This window comes from Macrosteles quadrilineatus, unplaced genomic scaffold (genome assembly GCF_028750875.1).
Source record: "Macrosteles quadrilineatus isolate MER2022 unplaced genomic scaffold, UCM_ALF_1.0 Scaffold_4__1_contigs__length_99947679, whole genome shotgun sequence".
Taxonomy (NCBI): Eukaryota; Metazoa; Arthropoda; class Insecta; order Hemiptera; family Cicadellidae; genus Macrosteles; species Macrosteles quadrilineatus.
In genome coordinates, this window is record NW_026542597.1 from 27896497 (window position 1) to 27923140 (window position 26644).

General features: G+C 33.4%; 1 protein-coding gene across 1 annotated transcript; it reads right to left on the reverse strand.

Annotated features, from left to right (window-relative positions):
• Window positions 1-10596: 10596 nt before the first annotated feature.
• On the reverse strand, window positions 10597-25499 carry LOC128992613 (dnaJ homolog subfamily C member 3). Its single transcript, XM_054416279.1, has 11 exons — window positions 25299-25499; window positions 22183-22299; window positions 21747-21871; window positions 20952-21026; window positions 18625-18765; window positions 18025-18206; window positions 17341-17491; window positions 16814-17006; window positions 15981-16149; window positions 14698-14810; window positions 10597-12108 (listed from the first exon to the last, which is right to left on the reverse strand). Exons 1-11 carry the CDS (start codon window positions 25372-25374, stop codon window positions 11975-11977), a joined length of 1476 nt encoding a protein of 491 aa, XP_054272254.1. The 5' UTR covers window positions 25375-25499; the 3' UTR covers window positions 10597-11974.
• Window positions 25500-26644: the final 1145 nt, after the last annotated feature.

The following is a 26644-nucleotide window of genomic DNA, read 5'->3' on the forward strand; positions in this document are numbered from 1 at the left end:
CAAGCACGCATCTGTTTATTTAAACTTATATTCACTTCGAAAAAAACACCATCTTTATATCACACTCACGCAAGTTGATTACCATCCGGAAACGGTTACAGGGATGCCAACCTTTAAAATATATAAAATATACTACATGTTACAAACTCTTCTTTTATCTCTGGAATCTTCCCCGAAAAATTAAAAAAATCAAAAATTAAACCTTGTTATAAAAATGGTAACCCAGAAGAAGTGTGTAATTACAGACCTATCTCATTGTTATGCTCATTTTCAAAAATTTTTGAGCGAGTTGTGCATATACAACTTTCAAAATACTTAACTTTATTAGATAAGGAACAATATGGTTTTAGAGAAGGAAGGTCTGTGATTGACGCAGGAATCGATTTCTGTGAATCTATAATTAATTCAATTGATTCAAAGGAAAAAGTAGTGGGAATATTCTTAGACTTAACAAAAGCCTTTGATAGTGTCTCGCATGATTTACTTCTTGAAAAACTTAAATGTAACGGTGTAAAAGGGATAGCTTGGCGTTGGTTTGAATCTTATCTTACAGGCAGGCAGCAGTATGTCACAATTGATCACATAAATAGCCATAACCAATTAATTACTTACACTTCCTCAACGAAAATTGTTAAGTATGGTGTCCCTCAAAGATCAATATTGGGGCCCTTATTATTCTTAATTTACTTAACTGACTTCCCCTCATTGATAGAATCTCCCAATCGTGTTTGTTTATTTGCTGATGACATCAATATAAAAATATCCGGAAATTCAAATGCTGATGTGGAAGTCTCTTCTTTTGTTGAGCTTACCAAATGTAACCAATATTTAAATTAAATCAATTTATTACCGAATACAATAAAAACTAATTATATAAATTTTTCTTCAACAAGCAAAAATTCACCTGAGTTTAATATTTTTATGAATACAATTTCACTAAATGAAGTTAAAACAATAAAATTTCTTGGATTGCATATAGATGATAAATTTAACTGGGACAGTCATGTTGAAAACGTTTGTAATAAAGTCAACTCAGGAATACATGCATTAAGACAGATGTCAAAATTTAGTAGTTTAAAAACCTTAAAAATAGTATATCATTCCCTAATTGAATCACATATTTCTTTTGGGTTGTGTCTTTATGGGGGCACATCAAACTTTAACCTAAATAGCATTCTGGAACTTCAAAAAAAAGCAATTCGCATTATGTTAAAACTAAAGTCAAAAACATCCGCAAAAGAGCAGTTTAAAGAAATAGGAATTATGACTGTTTTTAGCTTATACATTTATCAAATAGCCCTTTATATTAAATCAAACCATGAAAGATTGCCAAAATTGAACTCTTTTCATACATATTCAACCAGAAAAGGTAATGAATTGGCGTTCAACAGACATAATTTATCGGTTTATGAAAAAATTCCATCTTATAGTGGTGTTAAATATTTCAATAGCTTACCTGACAATATAAAAAATATAAGTAATTTTAATTCATTTAAAAAACGTTTGAAATTATTTCTCACCAACAGACCCTTGTATAAATTAGAAGATTTTTTCCAACTTCCTGAAATTTGATTTTTTTTATAATAACAATTTTCTTTGTAAGTAGTATTAAGTTTAATATTGTGTTTTTATAACTGACTCCATTCTGTACAAGATGTGCAATATGAATAAAGTTATTTTGATAGATTGATTGATTGATACTATACGGAAACGGTTGCAGGGGTGCCAACCCAAATCGGTTACAGGAACACCAACTGTGAAAATCGAAATAAAAGGTTCTAAGTGAAATGGAAAAATAAATAAGTGATAGTAGAAAACATGATTTGCCATTGTTCTATCGTTTACTAAAACAGTAACTGTATTATTTATTTTACTAATAGGGCACACAAAAGGGGAAAACATAAGGATTTATAAAACATAAGGCTTGTTAATATTATTATCACAGTTGTGTACACTGTTTATGTTTATTTACATAAGTTAAATCTGTGTTCACATTTTAAATTTATATTATTTTTGTCTTATAATATAATAAGTTATTATTTACCACACATATACTATGCAGTATTTACTCGGCTTGATGCTTTATATGCAATTACTAATTGATTTAGTTGTATTAGTTTCTTTTTAATTTTCCTAATTAATTAATATGAGAAATAATAATATGTTTGTTTTTAAGTGATATGAAGATCGTTTAAAAAAATAAATCATCTATTATGTGAACGGAGGCATGCCTAGTCCCGAGCCCTTGTCGGTATCGCGTCGCGGCGCGGCGGCGGCGCTAGCGGGCGGGACGGGGCGCGCGTTCACGGCAGTCGGCGGTGATTACTATACTTCAAATGGGTAATTAAAGGGCATAGTAAGTGCTAGTTATGCCAAGTTATATATCATTTTAAAGCTTATTAAATGAAGAATATGTTGAAATAAAAACTCTTTACTAATGATTATTATTAGAGCTATATCTCTTAAATATTCGGAATAAAATGGAAACATTTTGTTTTTTCTAGCATTAAAGATGGAAATAACTATTAAACCTGTAAACTAATCACAAATCCTACATAACGTGTTCTTAGACCGTAATTTTAGGGATCTAAAAACAACAAGATGTAAGGTCTATCTGAAATAGTTACTGAAGTATAAGCGATTGTATAAAGTACTGCATTTATCCACCCTTAAAAAGTTTTGAGGGCTCTAGGGAAAAAAGCAAGAGGGCTAGGGGTGGGGACTTTTGGCTGGAGACTTGTCTACATGGTAGTAGTCGATGGGAAAAAATCCAGCCTGTTAGTATTTTTTTTGTCTAAAAACCCCAGATTGACTGGACTATTTAAAGATCCCTCCACAGGTTTGTTTACATTTTGTCATGTGGATAATACTTTTTAATAAAACAGCTGTTCATTTTAAAATTGTATTGTAAACAACACACATATATTGGGAGTTACTGAATTGTCCAAAAGAAGTATTTGCAATGTTATTTTCTGATTTTAAAATTGATTTTCTTATGTTTCATGTCATGTGTTGCAATATAAAGTTCCATTGCGAAATCAGTGGAAATCCTTTTATTACAATAACTCTTACAATCTATATAATTAATACGCTACACGAAACTTTGTCGGTTGAACTCCTCCGCCATTTTTTAGCCGATTATATCCGTTGACGTCTCATTAAAAAGAGCGTGTCGCATAGATTTGCAAACTGACCTTACATTTTTGAAAAAAGTCCCTTGGGCTCTGCCCCAGTGGCTGTTAAATTTCCCATGTTATCCTTATGAATAACATTATTGTTTACATTTTGATCAGCTGTATAAGTTATCTGCAGTTATTTATTTTTCAATTCAAAGACATTAAAACTCATCAGAAATTATGATGACTTTTCTTTGTTTTTAAATAACTACTTCACTTCTTTGCAATTGCTCGATTTCGAGCAACGTGTTTACTAGTTATTTCTTATTGAACTATCTTATATCTATTTTACGGGTTGGTGTCTGCCTTTTTCACACTTTTTCCTTATATTTTATCATATTATTCTAGACAGATCATCATAGGTCCATGAGATTATTGTCATACATGCTTTAAATCATTGGAAAAATCTTCGATTGTGTAATACAATACAAAATAATACAAGTGCAGAAGGGCACGGTACCCATTTGAGCCGTGTCCATAATTTGTTAAATTAATAGTGGTTTGCAGCAACTGGATAAAACATTTTACAATATTTATGTAGAAATATGTGCATGATTTAGAAAGTCATTAAGCTGGAAAACTGCAATATACTGCAGATGTTTCAGAGAGGATACTTCGATGTATTCATTCAGCTTAGTGAAAACATAATAGGTCGATCTCAAAATAGATAAGTATACAAATAAGAACTTGAACTCTTAGAGAGTCTTTGGATGTTATTAGACTAACGAAAAGGGTCTATGCAGATAACATTATTTCTGGTTTTATACACTATACAGTACATTGCCGAATATACTGGCAAATAAGAGTATATTTGAATTATATACGCAATCCTCTAAATTATAATATTGCGTACTGGATTAGTGATAAATCACTATCAGCAGTATTGAAGTAAACAAAAATCAGCTGTAAAATGGCTGCTAATGCTATTCTTATGGAGAACACATTACTTTTGTGTAGAAACAGTTTGTTGTTTGTTTTTGTTTGCTTCTGTGATGTTATTTTCAATAGATTATTTGAATCACTCCATAAGTAAATCACTCTGCTAAAGGCAGCAAACATATACTTGTTTGTGAATAAATACGGTACTGTCATACTAAGGTAGATTTAGTTTCGTGATTAACTTGCATAAAAAAGGATCCCCTGATTTGAATGTTAGACATTGCCTTCGTGAAATATAAAAAGGCAAATAAAGGCAAAGAAGGTGTGTTGAGTTATGCGTAGTTCTTGGCCAAAACAGCTAAATCAAAATAATAGTTTATACTCCTTTTGTAAAAGGTTTAACAAAATTAGTGTGAAGTAAAGGTATCCCATTGGCCAAACCTAACCTGATCAACATAAAAACTACAATAATTAGCCTAGTGTAAGATTATTAGGTGGTATTCCTCGTAAAGGTGCGATTGACTTGACACCACCACATAAAGTTTGACACCACCATAAAATAAGTCTAATCATCCGCTGATCCCTAACTCATTTGCGATTGGACTGGTTCCATTACCCAGTTATCGAAACCAATTACGAAAATACTTTTCATCAGCATTTACATGCATATTTTTGGTTTGTTTAAAAAACGTAAAGAAACAGAAACTACATCTAGGTTTTACTGTTATATATGGATGCTCCATTTACTACTATACCATACTTGCTAGGCTATATTATTTTAACCTTTTTTGCTTGGAACGTAAAGACAGTACCTGTTTCAAATCTCCTCCAAACAATATTGTTTTTCCGCCTATTGGAACTTGTCATAGTACTCACATAGTTAAGAAATTTATTTCCTGATCAAACCTATTTTATCTTTATTCCCAGGTTATTTTGTAAGAGTAGCCGTTGAGGTTATTTCAATTCATACCGAATATTGATTATATACAATAAATAAAAATTATAGGCCCTATTATATACAAAAATTGATATATACAATAAATCTGAAAATTTTAAATGTTAGTTAATTTACAAAGAAGGTGTAGAATAAATCTAGAACATGTGTTTTGAAATATAAACAAAGCAGAAGTTTTCCATCTCGAATCGTTAATTATTTAGTCAACGTGGTTATTTCATGTTAAACGTTAAAAATACACAAATTTGAAAAGTTTCACAGTAAAATAATTTACTTCAACATTCTATAACCCTAAAAAGTCTTAATTAATATAGGTAACCTTAACCCTGGTTTTATATAGTATACAGTATGTTGCAGAATTGACTAGCAAATGGAGTAATCCAAATGTAATTTTGCATACTGACTTAAAGATAAATCACGATCAAAAAAGTTTTGGAATTTCACTACCGGTATTTTTCCCACCGTTACGGGATCGAGACCTTTAATTTGAGCCCTTTCCGGTCGTTCTACAATTTCCCAGTTGCCCACAATTTTGACGCAAAGAATCGGCTTACGTCATTAATATATAGTTGTGTCATAATTTAAAAAATCCGGTACTGCAGTAAAGCAGTATAAAAAATTCAGGCTAAGAATCATGAAACAGTCTTGTTCCCCATCCGTGGGGCAGGACTAAAATTGAAGTTTAAATTTTGATTTTAAAATAGCCACCTAAGTAATCATTCTCTAATTGTTATGGAATATGCTCAGGTTCATTGTTAATAAGTATGTGCAATATTTGATATAATACTAAAATTTGAAGGCTTTACTTTCAATGTCCTTTATTTTATTGTTATATTTAAAAGTTATTGCTAAAACTAATATTTGTAATTGTAATTTATAACATTATAGATTCCATGCTTGCAATTATACAGGTAGTAATAACGTTTAGTTTTTGAAATCCGAATAGAATTAATAATAAATAAAAAAAAACAGTATTTTCTACCACTTGTAGCTACGGGCCACCAGTTCTGGTTACGATAGTACAGTAATAATTCCCTGTGTTGGGAGGGAAACGCCACCGAGCGTCCTTACTCGATTTAATGGGGGCGAAAAGCGACGAATTACCCACCCAGCCGTGGCGCGGGGATTTCTGAAGCGTCCGTCCGGGTGAAACACCATTTTGAGGGTGTCCGCGTCAAACACGTCCGGGCTAAACACGGAGCCTCCTAGACGGCTGAATCAATCGTTTTCAAATTTTGCATGGTGATAAAAACCATATCGGTGAGTGCCAACATCTATATGGCGTTAAAAAAGTCTCTCAAGGATCCGCCCCACTGGGTCTCAAAGTTTCAATGTAATCCTTATTTTTTTTTTTTATCACAATTTTATTTACAATCTGTTCATTTTTAGAACATTTAGCAAATACAATCACAAATTTTAATAAAACGTTAGTTAATCTCTGTCCATTGACAGAGCTAACTTAAAAATATTTCAATGAAAACATAAATATGTAAATAAACAAGGGAAAATTAAATTGTTCAAACAAAACGTGTGCTTAGATCCAAAACATGAATCCTTTTTAGCCTGTATATACTGGTGCTGTTGTCCAAGAGGTTTAGAGCCAGGTGATTAGGGTGATTTTCAAGTTTCTTTAGATATTTTGCACTAAATTTGGTTATTTCCTCTTCAACCGTAGGAATTCCACTGTCCTTGTGAAGGATATTGTTATTAACATACCACGGGGCTTGCAGAATGAACCTTAAAACTTTTGACTGAAATCGTTGGATAATGTTTATGTTCGACATACTGGACGTTCCCCACAGTTGGATTCCATAAGTCCAAATTGGCTTCAGCATTACTTTGTATAGTAATAATTTATTTGCAATGGTCAATTTTGATTTACTATTTAGGAGCCAGGAAAGATTTTTCAATTTTAAATTTAGGTACATTCTTTTATTCCAGATATGGGTTTTCCAGGTTAATCTTTTGTCAATCGTCATGCCGAGATATTTCACATCGTGGGATTGCGGAATTTGGACATTATTTAAGGTTACAGGAGGACAAGTACCTAATCTGGTAGTAAAGGTCACATGAGTAGATTTGCTCTCATTCACTTTTATTTTCCATGTTTGCAACCATTCTTCTAAGTCATCTAGGGAATTTTGAAGAATGTAATCCTTATGGAAGCAGTATTTGACACTTAAACAAAATCATATGATCAGCTGTTGACGTTTGAATGCAGTAGATAAAGAAATAGCTGATAGCATCATTCCACAGATATTAGAACAGAAACAGTATGGATCATAAATAATCAAGTGACGACATTAGCTTGAGGTCCGTTACGTAGGAAGTGGTGAAGGAAGTGGTAAAAGCAAGCTGTTTGGGGTGTGGGATCTGTTTATGACGATTAGATTATAAGGTATCTGCAATCCTAAAATGCTATTGGAAGGGAATGAAACAGGTCCGCGACGTAGGAAGTGGTAAAGGCGAGCTGTCCGGAGTGTGGGAGCTGTTTATGACGATTAGATTAAGGTATCTGCAATCCTAAAATGCTATTGGAAGGGAATGAAACAGGTCCGCGACGTAGGAAGTGGTAAAAGCGAGCTGTTCGGGGTGTGGGATCTGTTTATGACAATTAGATTAAGGTATCTACAATCTTAAAATGATATGGGAAGAGAGGGAAACAGCTAGATGTAGGAAGTGGTGAAGGAAGTAGTCGAGGTGAGCTGTCCGGAGTGTGAGAACTGTTTATGACGATTAGATTAAGATAATATGAACCCTTGAAGACTCCGCTCAATTTTGTGGATGCCTCTGCAAACGCCACCTAGTATTTTTTTAAAGTGAACTTAATTATCATTTTCGCATTGTAATTATTATATTCTTATAAGGATTACGTACTTAATGTATAGTTTCATAGAAATTTTAGTTTATTTTAAAAGATATTTTAAAGATAGTCAGTGGTGTTATTGTGTTATTTAACTAAAATAATTATTAATTGAAACATTGGCGACCAAAAATGTGTATCCATTCAACACTCCACAAATTCCAACTCATATAATATGAGTAAAGTTTTTAACTTATATTATTTTGTTACTTGTACAATCTCGGAATCAGCACCTTAGTTTGAACACCTTACGGTATAACTAAGGTCTGCTTCAACAATAAGTTCCAGAACAGTCCAGTGTTACTGTATATCCAGGAAAAATCTGTTTTTACTATAATGCATATACATTTTCGAAAATTTAACATGAACCTTATTATGGGTTCGGTTGCTTTGATTTGTTGCAATTCCAGTTTAGAGTGAACATTTAAAAACGTACGAATTCAAGAGAAGAACTTTATAAATTTATTTTCTTTTTAGAATTGTTTTTTTTTATTTTATTGCTATTTGAAGTTTTATAAAATATCCATGGTTAATATCTTTGGTGTTTTTTTTATCAATATATAGCAATGGAAAAATACCAAATTCTGTCACGACCATAACAGAGGTAAAAATTAATAATTAATTAAAAATAGTTAATGTTATTTTTAAAAATATGTTTTTTTGTAAATACATTTAGTTTTAGGGGAATTTTGCAATAAAGAGCTCACTAAGCCTTTGGTAAATTTGGTCTTTCTAAAAAAAAATTGTAAAACTAAAAGAAATCTCTATAAGTTCGTGCAACTTCGAACAAATGTTCCCGATATATGAAATACCTTTATGTTTTTACAGAGGCTTCTTGTGTTCATAAAACATTTGAATTTTATGTTGATATATCAAGTTTTGAATTTGTTATGATCCAAATCATGAACGCTATGGTCAGGGACAAGTGTTACGGTCTGGAATTGGCGGATTAACGATAATCACTATATTGTTTATTTAGGTTTTCATTCCACTACTCCTATTATTACAATATTCCACAAGTTAATAAACCATAATTTATTATCAAAACGTCATAGTTTTATATATAACTTAACTGTTAATATAAGCATTACCTTAAACAAGGTAATAAAATACCTGTCAATGTAAACATAGTTCAAAATCAGATTTTTTACATCCTTCAATTAATTGTATTGTTATAAGAAAGATGTGTGTTGCAATTAAACTAAACTGTGCAATTTACACTAATAAGCCTTATTAGCTATATTAAAATGAAAAGCTCTTAATGGCTGTTTTAGATTTTATGTTATTACAGTAATAGGTACACCAAACACTCACGAAATTCGTTGATATTCAGCTTATATTGGTTACTTAAAAAAATTATTACCTCTGAGGGTAAATGAATACAATTAAACTGAAATGGAAATAGAAATTAAATGACCATTAAAATGGAGAAATTTGACACACTGAGGCTTATTGAAGCGAGGTTCACTGAGTAAAACTTATTAGTAAAAATTCAGTATACTAAAAATTACAATTACCTTAAAGTCACTAAAAGCTTTTCGTCTACATTGCTTAACTTAGTTTGGTATTAGTTGATACCGCTTCTATTAAGTAATCAAACGAATTTTGGGACATTCCATAATATTCAAAAAACTTGTCTGAATACTTTTTTAGTTTGCTATGCAATGTGTGGAACATCCCTTCAGACTTTCTCTTACTTAATTTGGATGGATCCACCATATTCTCTGTTGTGATTGGTCTCGTCTTGCTAAAAGTACACTGATAACAACACTACGAATGTTAATTTGCAGGGCCACGTTCCAGGGCCATGATCCAGGGCCACGTTTAACTCGGGGCTACACTAAACTGCTAGTGGAGTCACAGTGCATGCGAGGACGCTCGGATTGTAGTTCGTATTACGCTACTAGTGGAGCCACCATCTGTCGCGTTTTCCAGTGGAGCCGCGCCTAACTCATATCTGTTTTAGTTTTGTCAGACAGCAGATTTGAGGTAGTTTATTTAAAAAATTTCAGAACATTTCCTATTGTAATACTGTACTTTCCTAGCCCTCCACTGGCAGTGCCACTATAATAGTCGCGTTTTACAAGGTTTTGATTAGCTGAAAATAAATGGTTAAAATTGATTGTAATATGGAATAATTTTTATACCGTTAGAATGATAAGACTTTGCACTTAGTTACATAATGAACTTTATCTCAGAAAGGGATCACTGTAATTGAGCACTAAGTGAACGAAAATTTCTAGCAAAGTCGGTTGCATCATGTACAAAACTGCCAAACACAGTATGTTTAAAAAAAATCATAAGAAGGAATATTTTTTTTTATATACAAAGAAACGGGTGGTACCACAGCAATAAGGAAGGAAATATCCTATATTATGGTGCAAATATCATGTCGGTATAATTACATATGGTCTCACAACAACAAAAACAAATCAATCAATTTTAAGTGTTCGTGAAGTGGCAGACCGACTATAATAGTCGCAGTCGTAAAAAAAACACGTTTTATTCACTGAAATATATATGATAAAGTTCTCCTTCAAAAGTCTATGATATTTTGTGAATTGTGGTATTTAATTTGTCTATGTTGCACCACTAGTGCTGAAACCCATGTGATATTGTATAAACCAAACCAAGTCTAGAAATTACTTGGACCACCTGCATTACCGAAGGCATAATAGAAGATCTAACATAAATGGTTCAAGTTAGGAGGGGAAATAAACAAATTTAAATTAGTAACTTATTTATTATGTACATATCAGTATGATACATTTTTGTACACGACTAAATTATGGCAAAACAAATTTAAGACTAAAACGAATTATAGCCTAACACAGGTTTCAAGATTGACGTATGTAATATTCACATTCTAAGACAATGGCTTTTTATGTATATAAAACAAAACCTATGGTCCAGAAAATTCCGTTCATTAAAGTTACAGGTACAAATAAGTTAAAACTGGCTTGAACTAAACTCATAAACATATAACAGACATTTAACATACTGTGTTTTTCAAACATAATCCTATGAATGAAGAACTAGATTTGGGTAGTTAAGATAGAGTTCTGATAGTTTTAGTTTTTAACTAGGAGAAACTTTCAGATTTTATGGTTAATCATTCAAGAAGACAGTATTACTTTGTGCTTATTTCTGAGTGAGCAAAAATTCATACCACAGCTACAAATGTGACATGTGTAGATGATAAAAGCAATCACTTGATCTACATCCAATCACTGATTTTAGAACTGAAACCCATCATTAGAAGACGTGTAAATTAGAAGACATGACAAATGTAGAGCTTAACATAAAAATATGTTTGATTATCAAATCAACCTGAAATTTATGGGGGACAAAGGTAACCAATGGATATTATATTTGTACAGATATAGAAATTTATACACAGCAAACTTGATTGTTGTGTGCCTGAACCGATTATCAAAAGGCAGGACAACTCTTTGGCTACAAACATAAAAATTATAAATTCTGATTAAACTTCAAAGCATGGAAGTTTTACAATTTGCTATATAACTATTCAAAAACAATTATAGCACTAAAATGATATGATAAATATATAAATACACATTTGGAGAAGTGTACAAAAACAAAAATTAAATAAATAAAACAATATCAAAGTGACAAAAATAGAAAACTAGATAACACATCACAGTACAATGTGGCATATGTACAAATGTTTTGTACGGAACGTGACCTCTGAAGTAAGGCAGAATGGATGAATGGAATTTACAAGGTTTGATGTTCAATGAAAATAACAATCCAAGAAGTTAATATCTCCAATTCAAACATTTTCACATATTTAAATTGAAAACCTCACATGAAAGTTGAGCGTTTTCATTCACATTTAAAAATGTTCCTGTATGGCATTATAGGGAGCACCATGTTTTTACAGTTAAAATATACATTTCAGATAGAAGCATTTTATTGTTCCGAGAAAGTATTCCCTGACTTAAATAAAACATTTGTGTTCACACATACACGGAGATCACAGCAACAACACAACTGATAATAAAGTAACCTCACTTGACATGGAAATGATCACTGTAGTCACTGTATTAAAACATTATTTTCTACTCTGAATCTGGTTCACTAGTTGAAGTGGAACTTGAAGTGGCTGCCGTGGAAGCCGTGGAACTGTTGGAAGGGATTGAACCCGTTCTGCTGGTTATGCGGGTTCTCTGGATCCAAGGGGTCTTCACCCTGGTCAAACTTGGCCCTTTTGTCTGTAAAAAACCAACAACAGTAGTGGTAAGTGAATTTAGAATTTGACATTAACCGAATCTCATGACAAGATTCTTCTTTAACATTTGATCCGGATTTGAGGATATAATACAGTAGAGCCCCTGTCATGGGAGTAGGAAGGGCTGAATAACGATTGGATAATGTACTGAGACTCAGTTGTTGTGGAAGTAGTTTTACAAGAACCCAATAGATAGCAGCACTAAATAAAACTACTAGCCAATAGCAAACCCAAGTTTATTCATAGTTATACCCTAAAATATGTTATATAGTTAAATATATTTTATATGTTAAATATATTGTAATATATGTTAAATAGTTATATGTTGTTTGACTCTATATTATGATAGTGCAGTCATTATTGCCAAATGGAGGGAAAAAGCAGAGGCGAAGTACACGGATACACCATCAGAAATACCACAAAAAAGGGGCCAAGCACAATTAATTTTGAGGTTAACCCATTGGAGACTTGGTTTTGTGTTCAATAGCATAGCCTTTAGAATCCATTAAAAAATGGCTAATTTGCAGTGTTTCAGTAAAAAATGCATAAAAAATTTACTTTTTAACTTAAATAGATAAAAGTTGTATGTAAATTAATTAAAATTAAATTTCCTATTGTAATAAATATGTTTCAAGTAAAAAAAAATAACAATAATATTTTTTTTAATCTTTCAAAATGAAAATAAAAAAAAATTTATATATATTTTTCAAAAGCAATGTCAAAGAATTTATTATTAATATTTTTTTAAAACCATTTCTTGCTTTTATTCCCTTACTCTATTCAATTCCCTACATAACAATTTTTAATTTGTAAATGTAAAACACTGTCTACCCTCTCATCACCACTAGGCCTACGCCGGATAGGCCTACGCCGGATAGGCCTACGCCGCCCGATCGCCGTCACTTTCACATTCATTTTCGCACTAAAGGCAGTCAATCTCACTCGAGAATATGCGATCAAATTAGTTTGTTGGCTTCCATTTATAATACATAATAATAAACCCGTAACTAAGTTATAATGACTTATCACCACTGAAAGTACGAACACAAACAAACACTAAGGTCTGAAAATCAAGAATGTAAACAATCACGTCACATCTGTTGCACCATATTGTCAACCATACAAATGAAAATAACATCCCTTGTCAGTTTCTAATATTACAGAGAGAGTAAGAAAACAATTTTATTGTAAAACTGTAGACTTATAACAAATAAAACAAATCAGCTGTTACGTAATGACAACTTTCAATGACGTAATATTTTTACACTTTTTGTTACTTGTTTTCTACTTATTACTTTTAGTTCATTCTTAAATAATCATTTTTTATTTAAACTATAACTCTTGAGAAACATTTCAATACATAAAACTTAGTAACTACGCAACAATTAATTATTTAAAAAATCAATAATAATGCTATGACGTCATCAAGAGACTATCTCGTGATGAGGCTTTTGGGCCAACATAACTCGTCACGAGACAGTCTCGTGCAAAGTCTCCAATGGGTTAAGTTTCTTCCACAATTCTACAGTATATTCATTATCGTAATTCTATTCCATGTCATTAAATCCCACTCTACAATAAATTTGTAACAGTCCCTACTACCGTTAAAATAGTCAGATCTGAAAACAAATTATACCAGATTGAAGTATAAAACTGACACAATAAGCGGCAAGCGAAACAACGTATCACACAGTGGCCAACTTCACCATGGAACAATAGTTAGTAAACGGGGGTTTGACAAGTAAGTTATACTCGTCGCATGCTGGAAAGTGCTAGCGGTGACGAGATTACTCGTCATGCGCAGTGAATGTGTTTACAATAATAAGTTATCAATAAATATAGTGAAAAGTAATAATTCAGTCTCTTTAGGATAAATATTTAGAAAAATACACATGTTTTTAAAACCAAGAGAAAATTAATCCATGGGATAAACTTTTTAAGTAATTAATATAAAAATATTATCTTATCTTACTAATATTATAAATGAAAGTTTGTGTGTTTGTTTGTTTGAAGTTCAATCACCCATTAACTTCTGGACGGATTGGGCTGAAAGTTGGCATGATGATATCTCACATTCCCGATTGACATATAGGCCTATTTTTATCTCAAAAATCCTTTCGGGCTCCGCCCCAGTGGCTGAGTAGTTTTCATATACCATAAACTAATGTAAAATTAAATGGATGTAATACAATTTTCCAACCACACTGGAAATCATCAACCAACTGTTTAGAAGTATGGCTTATTGTTATATGAAACATAGAAAAATTTAAGAGCAATAGAAGAATATAGCTTAAAAATAGTGCATGGATACGAAAAATATAGTTTAACACAGAGGCCAAGATGTCTTTTTGACCCTCGCTCATATCTGTCTTTAACTGTTAAACTGGAGAGTGTGTCTATTTACGAGACCCGTAACCATGCTGTTGTACTATAAATAAATAATATTTGAATCTTATATTTATTTTCTAGAGCTACAAGAATCCAAGTGTTCAAGGTAATAAATGTAATTGAATCTGAACAGCCATTAGTTGAATCCTTAAAAAAAAATCATTAAATATATAAAGCACTGTACCTGGATCTGTTAGAACTTCTTTGGCAGCAGCAATGTCCATAAACTTCTTTTCAGCCTTTTTCTTTTCATCTTCATCTAGAAAATTGTCTGGATGCCACTTCTGAGCTAATTTTCTGAAAGAAACAGTTATCTTCACTAAGAAAATTGGAAATATTTACAATAAGAGAATTGGGAAAAAAATATCTCACCTACAGTGTGCTTGTTTATCGAGGACATGTGTGTTGTACCGGATAATTTTTTTTTCTGCTCACGCAAAAGAAATTTTTAATCTGCAGCAAAGGGCAATTAGGGTAATAGCTGCAGTAGATAGGCACCATGATTGTACTGAATTTTTTAAAGAATACCAAATATTATCACTGTTTTCTCTATTTATTAAGCAATGCCTGTTATATTTAAGACCACAATTAGATAAGCTGGAATATAGGAGAGATATACACTACCATAATACTCGTCATAAATGTAATATAAATCTTCCTTATGTTAGACTTGCCAAGTCTGATAAAAGACCATTAATTTTAAGCAGTAAATTGTATAACAAGTTACCAATAGCCATAAGATTACTTAGTGATAAGGATTTCAAGATTAAAATAAATAACTTTCTTTGTAATCAGCCATTATACTCAATAGAAGATTATATGTCAAGGACACTGACTCCACTGGATTTTAATTAATGTTATGTTATGACTAATTTGACGTGCCAACGTATTTGTATGGAATATTAACTGGCAAATAAAATCTCATTCTCATCTTTAAGGCTAATACACTACTGTGAAATTGATGTATTTAGCTGTAGTACCACACCTTCTCCTGCCACTATATTATTACCTTGCGTCAATATTCAGCTCATTGTTTCCTGATGTATTTAACATAAATTTTTATGAGTTTAGTTAACCCTTTTAGTGCCAACGTCCAGGGAACCGGACGTTTTTAAAACGAGCCAAAAGTGCCGACGTCCGGCCGACCGGACGTTTTTAGAACGAGCCAAAAGTGCCAACGTCCGGCTGACCGGACGTTTCGTAATGATCGAACAGTTGTCATAACAACCGAATGGATACTCGGATTCTTTTAACCCATATATTAACATTGAGTCGAAAGTTACTAGATGCGATACATCGATTTTCGTTGGTCGAAATATCGAAAATTCGATTTTTACGAAATTTTAACCTAAAAATCGCCAGATCGCGCTCGGCATTTTAAGCGCGACCTTCGGGAATAATCATCGGCATTTTTTGAGCGTTACTTTTATTTCTCGCCTGGCACTCTAAGGGTTAAATGGATCTCACCTGTAAGCTTTGGTTACTTCTGATTTTGAAGCTCTTCTTCCCACGCCAAGGATTTTGTAGTAGTCTCTCCTTTCAGACATCTTCTGTAGTTTCTGTGCTCTCTTTATACCTTCTTTTGCCCGATGAAAGTCCTTGTTTATATCCAATGCTTCGTGGTAGTCCTTAATTGCTGAAAATAGAAAATATATAAGCATTTTCAATTATATTTTTGAGAATAAAAATTAGGAGCTATTTATAATTGGATAACGAGAAATTGTTGCATTCAAGACCTCAAAGCCTAAGTAACTGAGAATATATTGTTTAGGGGTAATGTTATTTGTCTTAAGAAAAAATCATTAGGGTCCTAAATAGTAGTCACAAACCCAATTAAAGTTTAGACGTATTATATTTATTAATTCAATGAATTTAAATATCAGGAAAGCAGGTTTACCTTACTACTTTTGTGTTGTTTATATTGTATATCTATGGATTTAACTCAAGTTAAACCTAACCAATTCTTGGCAAATGCCCTATCTTTCAATCAGATATGAATTAAAATATCTTCAGTGATGTACAGCATAAAATCTCCCTTTCTTCATTTTAACAAGCCTAGTGTGTATTTTGTTAGTAATAGCTTTTATTTTGTTTTTAGTACACATTGTGAAAATCACATACAGCAGTTAGCTATTCGCGCTATGTCAAAAACCTGCCTATAAGAACATGTTTTGGTTTTTTAAAATTTTATTGACGATAATTTCAAGTTACGTTCAACATAGCTGTATTTTGATATGATAGGAAATTTTATTTGGCCAAAGGAGTCTAACAACTTATACCTTTTTCGACTGTCTATTCACCTTCATCGAACATGTCTGACGCCAGATATCCCTCGGCTCGGTCGCACAACACAGCAGGGTCCCTGTGTATCTCCAGCGCCTCACGGCAGTTCTGCAGGCTAGGTGTCACCTGGTCAGTGTGTAGGTAACAGTGGCACAACTTCTCTTTGGCAACATACCGGATCATCTCTACTTGTTCCTCGGCCTTCAACAACTGTAACATCAGGGCACATTCATTACTCATTTGTTGGAAGTAAGTTAAGAATATTGATCTTTAGTATGGTTCCTTACAAATTCTTAAAAAACATATTCAAAAGTTCATGATTTTACTTCGATTAGGTGATGTTCTGATATTTCACAAACCAAAGGTAGTACTGTATAATAATTATTAATTTTATTTAAATCAACACTTTTTTGAACAATCCAAAGAGGGGGCCTGCAGACCCCCATTTTTAAATTACTTTAGATGACAATTAAACTACCAATACATTAATTACTGTGCATGAACGTAAATTTAAATAAACCACTCTTGGTCTGCTTCTTCATACCTTGAGAGCGTAGTCAATGCAGTCTGCGTAATTCTTCTCTTCCACCGCATTATGGCAGTCGTTTATTAATTTGTCAACCTTTTTCACTTTCTTGTAATGAGGAAAACAGTCTTTGTGTTCTGGGTCTAGTTTCAGACATTCTCGCACTTCTCTGAAAAACAAATATTGATTTTACAGTAAAATTTATAGACACTTGAATAAGTTTAGTATAAATTATTTTCCTAATTCAATTAGCTCTACTGTAACTCATGAGTTAATCTTTGTTTACCCTTCAACGTATTTTGACAGAGGCTTTCCTAGTACATCACAGTTTGTTGGGGTGCGGTATACGAGTTGCCAACCCAATTGCTCTTGAGTAAATTTGTTGAATCTTACCTGAGAGCACTAGCGTCACATAGCTACTTTATCTTGACACAGCCTATCCAGCACAATTGGTCAACAACTACCTTAATTAATCACTGCAACAATCACAGAACTGGACTAGAAACCAGATTCAAATTTAAATTGTTTATTGCCATTAATTACACTGCATACAATGTGCGACAAGTCTCCACAAATCAAATACTGCACAGTGTGTCATACTTAACAAGTGTCTTAAATAAATTGCCAAACTGTATATTCGTTTTATATAAACAAGAAAGAAGGACTATTTTTCACTTCACAGAGTTTGTGTACAATATTTACCGAAGTGACTCTTGTGCCTGACCCAGCTGGTAGTGAAGCAAGGCCAATTTGAGGTAGCCATCAGTGCTATCAGCCTGCAGCTTGTTAGCCGACCTCAGATCCAAGATGGCCGACGTTGAGTCTCCCATCCTCATGTAAGCCAACGACCGTAGTTCTCTCATCTCGTATGACCAAGGGCAATCCTACAATCACAAAAACTTCAAAATTTGTCCCAGAAAGATTACTTTATAATTATGAATTTGAATGAAGCAGGAACAATAGTTTTCTTATTCTTAATATGGATGCATTAAATTAAACTTATTCACTTTTGTTTAATTTCCATGTTTAAATTGTAATTGGTATTAAATCTAAAAAATGTACTGTAGTTTAATTAAAACAAAGAAGGAATGTGCTGCTCTTGAGTGATGTTTCCTATTCCACAACTATCTAACTAAAAGCTTTGACTAAACTAGACATTGGTAAAACTAGAAATTCAATTCCTATCTTAAGGCTCCATATGGATGACAAATTTACTAGGAGAGTATGTTTTATCTATCGTATAACTTCATCAGGGGTAAAAACAAAAAAACATTCATTTATGAAATAACAATGACTCCATACCTCGAGAACTAGTGTCAACAGTTCCAGTGACTGTTCGTAGTTTTGTTCCTCAATGTGCTGCCTAGCATGTTCCATGTGCCTTTGGAGGACGTCTATTTTCTGGATATACTCTTGAATCTCATTGGTTACCTCTGCTTCAAACTATAACAAAACAACTGTTTTATAAGCTAGAACTTGTATAATTCAAACTTCCTTCAGTTGAAAACTTCTCTTGGTTCTTTATAACAAACATTTATACTGGGTACTGATAGTTACTCTGTCAATGAGGCCTAATACTGCACAAAAAATAACTGGGGGTCTGAGGGCCATTCACTTTAAGTCAGGTTGGATAAAAACATTAGCCTTCTAGTCTCAGGCCAAAATTGTTTAAAGAACTTTAAAAATATAAATTAATCAATTCTAATTAATAATACAATCAGTTTATAGTTATATAAATTATATTGCGATAAAATTATATGTAGTCACAAAAAAGTCGAGGATATTTTCTGCAGTCACAGCAAATTTAAGAACATCTTCCGAGGAGATGGTGAGATTGTGGATGTGTTCTCTGGTCACGGTAAAATCGTGAATGTCTTCAAATTAATGTGCGTGAATGTCTGTGCTTTCAAGGCAGTCTTTTAGGTCAAATTTTGACCCGACTTGAACCCAAAATATCAGAGACCAGCAGACCTCTGAAAATAACGATAGGTCTTTGCTTTCACTATCACACCACATTAGCAATGTTTTGCCATAAGCTGCTAATCTCCAAGTCCCGCTTACGTGCTAACCCTGGATGGTAGCAGTACTGACCATCAGGGGGCTATTCACAGAGAACCTCAAAACATTGTTTGTGTACCGTAGAGTTGAGATACTCCACTTAAAAACGTATGGACAATTGTCATGATTTTTTATAATTAAAAAATTTCCTGAGTAGACGAGTGGTTATAGTACAGCCTTCTAATTTGGAGGTTGCTAGATCATAAGCAGGATCAATCTGGATCCAGATGCCATTTGCCTCTAGAAAATTACTAACAAATTATGCTATCTAACAAAAGGCGGACATTAGACAGTAACAAGACCAGGGTTTGGACTGTTTCATAAAAAAAAGTATTTAACAAATCTTAAGCAATGGATATACAGTAGAACCTCACTAATCCGACCTCTGATGGTCCGACTCCTCGCTTGGTCCGACCGTGCCGCCAATACAATAGGCTTCCGCTAACATAACCTCATTGTCCAAGATAAATATCCAGAAAACTTTATAAATTGTGTTTATTTTACTCTAATGTGTTGAAATTTGTTATATATTTAACCATGTCTGCCCATTATTAATATTAAGTAGGCTCCCACATTATTGTTTTTTGAAAATCACAGTTCATTTGACAAAATTAAATGGAAGCAAAACAAAGGAATGCCGATCAAAGCTTCAAGGTCAAACTATCCGTTTGCACTGACAATCGTCTGCTCAGGCCTACACACGACACATCCGTCTGCTGTGCGCTTGCTATGTCACAACATTTTGTGATTGGGTATTTGGTAATCATGACAGCTTTAGTAGCCTGTGATTGGGTGATTAGTAACCATGGCAACTTGTTGAATGGATGGATGAAGAGAAACTTAACAAAGAATAGAAGAACAAAGAGAAAGAATAAGCAATGTTTTTATGTCATTGTTATTTTTATTTGTGTATTTTACGACTGTTGTTATGCTATAAGTAGGCTACTGTTATTTCATACTTTTTTTATGCGTTATCTAATGTTTTTATCGACATTTTCTGTCCTGAAACAGCGTAGCAGTAGCCTACTAGACTTTCTAATGTTCTGTTCTTTATTTTGCTGTACAATGTTTGGCAATTTGTTTGTTAGAGTAAAAGTTTGAAAAAGCTGTCATTTTAAAAGTTACAGTTTTTATAACTGAACCAAGGGTAATTACATAACATAATTATCATGATTGCGCAATAGCCCACTAATTGTATTTTTATGATGTAATATGCAAATTATTACATTAACATCCATTTAGTTTATGAGTTGGAAATAACTGCTCCATGTCATGTTGGATTAACCGTGGTTATCATTTATCACTGGTCTGTTAAAAATACAGTTTTACTACGTTTTTATGTCAATAAACGCGTTCCTCTGATAATCCGACCTTTTTGCTGTTCCGACCATGCTCCCGGTCCCATAGGTGACGGATTAGCGAGGTTCTACTGTAGATGATCTTTCCCAGTTCAAGAAGTTAACAGTAATAGAAAAAAACAAGATTTATTCTTTTAATGAAGATACATTTTGCAACTAATAAACTAGACCACAGACTATGTATATTTTAAAAAATGTGCATATTGGACTTACAACAACCGTGAAGTCTTCTTTGGCTGGATGAAGGTCTCCCTGTTTTAAAAAGACATTTGCCCTTTGATGCCTTGCCTGAAAAATATGTAGAGATAAATAAATAACACTCCATCTTAAAATTGTTTTCATTAAGTCACTGTGGCCGGTTCTATACTTCTAAAACTAATTCTATGACTATTTAAACTTTTAAGAAATCAAGAATTAAAATATACCGTCGGATACTGAAACTATTTTACCAAGGCCTTATAAAAAATGTTTCCCTTCCTGAAACCAGGGCTTTAATTGACAGCAAGAGTTCTTGATGTCTACAAATAGAAATAAAACACAGATTTTACAAGGCTGAAATTAGACAACTAACCTAAGAAAAAGATAGAACTAAAAAAATTTTTTCTGATACCTAGTGATAGTTCTTTGACTCTCTACTCAGTGATATATTTGCTATTGTAGCAATTATGTCCAGATTTTCAAACAGTGGTCAGTAATCTAGGTTTTTCTCGGCACTGCTGGGAGACTCAAAAATGCTGGACTAACATAACAAGTGTCTCGTCCATTTAGGTTTAAACATGTTGAAGACATAATCGCAAGGTATAATATCATACAGGAAGTTTTATTGCTTTTTAAGAGAAATTTGGTTTAAAATTATATTTTATTGACCTCCGGTATTAGAATACTGATTTGCTAGCTAAGGTGGCAACTAAAATGCATTAGCCTTGGGCAAATTTAGTAGCATAGAGTGAGAAATTGGAGAATCCGTAAGATTTCTTTCAACTAAATAAGTATAAACCTACTACTTACAGCTGTGAAGTCTGGTTTGAGTTCCAAAACTCTGTCGAGATCTGAGATGGCCAGTTTGGCCTTACCTAAGGCCAGGTATACTGTGCCTCTCTTGAAAAAGGTCAAATAGTTATTTGGATCCCCCTCTGTGGAAAATGATGAGCATTGGTAAAAAATAACAATCACTCACTATTATTTTCAATTATTTTCATGTTATTGTAGGCCAAATAAGTACCGAGAACACAATAAATTCAGTTGGACTAATCAGGATTTAAATAATTCTCGAGTTCTAGTGTAAACTAAGAAAAATGTACATCTCGATCTTCCTCTAAGAAATATGAGACAAAATATAACGTTTTTGTCTTTAACATTTGAATAATGTCTTCAGGTTGTCAGGAACCAAACTCACTAATTGAGTTTGAAATAATTTACAATTGGGAAATGTAGGCCTACTTACCAACAGCCGCATGGTAGTGCGAAAGAGCATCTTGTAGCTGACCCTTGGAGAGGAAAAGTTTTCCCATTTCCAAATGTTTATCTATCTCAGCTTGTGGAATGGCGAGCGATTGCTTTACTGTAAAAATAAATTACCGACAATACACTCATATTGTAAACTTGCTTAAAATTAAGATTGATAGATTAAACTAATTACAGGACTAGCATGTTCATTACAAATATGCAGAGGCCCAGTTCTGCAGAGAGCCTAATACACGTTATCGGATGAAAAAACCACAATAATGGAGTAACTTATTTAGCCTATTGGTATTTCAATGTTGTACTTAACTCTTAACTTCACCAAATAACTTACAGCGTTGTTTAACCCTTTCCACTACGATGTAGTTTTTTATATACAGTATTTGTGTTTCGGCAAATTAATGTTTAATATTTTGTGTACAAGTGTTATTTGCAAACTTTTAACCTCATGACAAATCTATGGAATAAATCAATGCAACATTGACTGAAGATGTGTTTATAAACACAAAACAGCTGTAGTCAACCAACTACAATCTAGGATCACTTGACGGATGGATACAGGTAATTTAAACCTTTTGTTGTAAAAATCAATGATCCAGAGGCTATATACCATAAAAATGAATTTGGATAAGTTTCATAAGTCAACAGACCAATTTTTTCATAGCCTATAAATTTATTAGGTAATTAGTACTAAGGCTTAGATGAGCATTTCTTACTGGCTAAACAATCATCAAAGAAATGTTCTGAAAAATTGCTTCTCTCTTATGTGCCCTGTCAGCTGTTTAATTAAACAGACTGCTGAGTTTATGGGAAGACAAGTTAGTAAGGTTTTACTATATCAAGGCCACACTAAACAAACAGGCCGTAATGCTTGTCAAGCAGGACGTCACGATAGAAGACGGCAATGACGAAGGTATTTATTTATTTATTTATTTTCCTATAAGGAAAGATTAAAACAAGCAGCTGATCACGAACGGCAAACATTACGTCATTGCCGTCTTCTATCGTGACGTCATGCTTGACGAGCATTACGGCCTGTTTTTTTACTGTGGCCTTGACTGTATCCTACTGCTATAGCTTAGTTTAAAATTCCTCCTTTAACAACATTGTAGTACAGAGCACAGCGCGTAATTTTTGCTTCAATAGTAGGCCTAGTTTTAATTATAAAAATAAAATTAAGAAAACTTATAAAATTAATATTAAAATTTTTCAATTATTAAATTAGACTGCCATAACCTAACCAAACGTGCTGATAATGAAAAAATCAAATGAAGGTTTACTAATCTAAAAAATAGTTTTGTTCATAAAATAAAATTATAAAATGCCTAAAACTCAATTTTTTAATTTTTTTATTATAAAACTAGCTGACCCGGCGAACTTCGTATCGCCTAAGTTATAGGTTTCCCCTAAGACAGACCGATGGAAAGAAAGTACCGTTACGTTTAATTTTCAAGATGATCTCGTTCGCATCGCTCAATCACGTCCTGGTTGAAGTTCGTTCGCTACGCTCACTCACCTTTGGGTTGGAGCTCGTTCGCTACGCTCACTCACCTTTAGGTTGGAGCTCGTTAGCTCGTTCGCTACGCTAACTCGCCTCCAGGTTGAAGTTCGTTCGCTACGCTCACTCACCTTTTGGTTGCAAATTAGCTGTTGTCATAAATGTAAAAGAAATAATAGTGCTGCACCCAGTTGGTAATCCTTGTAACTTTAATGCTATTGAACATCATGGAACAGAACCAACTTGTTTAATTGAAACAGCTGTTAAGATTCATTAATTCCATTTCTCATAAGGTTAACATGGGAAACTCCAGAGCCACAGGGGCGGAGCCCTTTAAGAATTTCGAAACGGGAAATAGTTTACGTCCGATTCGCATACCTACAGAATTTACACACCAAATTTCATAACGATCGGTCAAGTCGTTCCGGAGGAGTTTGCAGACAAACACTGTGACACGAGAATTTTATATGTTAGATTAAACTGTCATAACCTAACCAAACCAACCAAACTTGCTGATATGAAAAAAAATTTTTGACAAAAAGTTAGTGCTGCTAGCGGGATTCAAACCCGGCACCTTCGGATTATCAGCCCGACAAGCTACCCACTACACCATCGATGCCGATGACTGAATTCCGTATCGTTGCGGTAATGGTGTTCCCTCAAGAGGAGATCTGACAGCTGACGTCATCGAAGGCTCTTCTGTACCTCCCTTGAGTAAATACCCGAATGAAATAATCGATAAGTTAGGCCTATATCGATCGTTATTTTCATTCGGTTGTTTTTGACAACAGATACGGAAGTCTAGCCCAAATAACTGTGTAGTATTTAAGTTATTTTAATGTTTAACACATTGAGTGCTGATGATGGGAATTGCCGCTATTGCTTAAGATTGAAATGAATGCAACTTTTGTGTCAACCGCACTAATAATAATAATAAAACCGTAGGACATAAAATGTTTTAAAATCAAATAAGTTTAGGTTGCAATATAACTTAATTACGGTAATTTTGGCTCCCCCCATAGACTAAGTAAGTTAGGCCTAATTTAACTTAATAGCCTAACTTATATAGGCCTAGATAAAAAAGTCTGAAGATAACTTACATGCCGTAATGCACAACAGAGGCTAATCTCAAACTTTGATAAATTTTAAGTAGAGGGTTGCGCTATGTAATATGATCATTAAGGATCATAAGGCATGATAACTTATACCATAGGCTACGCTAAGTAGGCCTAATTTGTTAGTAATAATAATTTAATTTTATTCCTAATGTTTACACTTTATGGAATTGTTATTGTCTATATGTCGCAACACAAGTTGGTTAAGTTGTTAAATGGCCATCAATAGGCTTTTTCATTAATCTTGCTTAAAAAGGTTAGGCTCATTTTATGCTGTTTTGTATTAGGCCTATAACCTTAAAACTCAAGTCATTCTTCAACAAAGATTTAGGTGCATGGGATATTACACCGATTCATGAACATTTAGGATATTTATTTCGAGTAACATTACAGTAATATGCTATTTGTTATAATGTAATAAAGAAGTCTGTAATAAATCATAAAAATAAAATGCATGTTAACACTACTTTGTAGGGTTATGATTACCTGATATTAACACATCCAAAGAGAATATAAACATGCATGCTGAATAAAACTTCCAAGATGATTGAAAATATTCCATGCTTCACCCCAGTTCTAAAACACCGGTCCTCAAGTAAACTTAAAGAAGGTAAATAATTTTTACTACCCCACGTCCACTACCATAATTCAAAATAATATACTCCATCCACATCCACAAGATAACAGACGAACAGAAGAGAAGACAACTTATTCGTGGGGCAATTTTATTGGCTGAGAGCTAACGCTGCTGTTGACATCCAGTCATTGTAGCCAACATAACAAGATGAAATTCTTATATTCTCAGCTGTAACTGTATTCATACTCAGAGTGAAGCATAACTTGGGTAAAATGTAAAATACAAGTGCAATCTAATCGCTAATTAATTACAACGAGATACTCTCAACCGAACTCTTCAGCAATGGTTTGATTGATGATCTTGACTCCAATTTCAGTAGCTTCACAGATACCTAGAACACTGCAAACCCCTATTCATAATACTCAAAATCCTAACAATAACCTCCCAGTATATATTTGGCACAATACTCTTAGGCAAAAAATCATCCCCCATCCCACGATCAGACATTCACACATACAACACCCAAAACAAATACAACATTAACACAAAGCAACACCGACCTACAAAAAAACCAGCAATACCCCCATATCAATTAGGTACATATTATTACAATTTATTATCAGAACATATAAAATCAACAACCACAATCAACAGCTTCACAAACAAAACTCAAAGAATACCTAATAAACAGGACATATTACAAAACCACATACACTGAATAGCAACACCTAAATGAGCAGCTTCTTCAAGACCCCTCCAAGAAGGGAAGAAATCTGCTGACGACTCCCCGATCCGAAAATTGTGGACTACGAGGTAAATGGTAAATGGTAAATTATATTCTCCAATCAATAATCTGAAAACATACCCCAAAATTGAGGATCGGTCAGTTAAAATTGCCCGCATGTTTCTGCAGAGAACTCAAGCAACAAGTCATCCATAAAAAACTTGCACACGAAATACAAGACAATTAACATTCAGTTCCTCAGACTACAATGAAATCCCTCAAACCAGAGAGTGCTGTTAGCATCGAAGCGTTGCTTTTTAGATTATGATCAACCTGATCAGATCATGTATAATTTCTCCAAGGAAGAAGTGTTGAGAGCCCTTCATTCGTGACTTAGATACATCTAAAGGCTGTGGACCCGACTCTGTACCACCCGCTGGTACTCAGACACTGTTTTAGCATTATTGCTAAGCCTGTTCAGCAGTTGTTCAATGAGTCTGTGCATCAAACGGAATCTTTCCAACTGCCCTC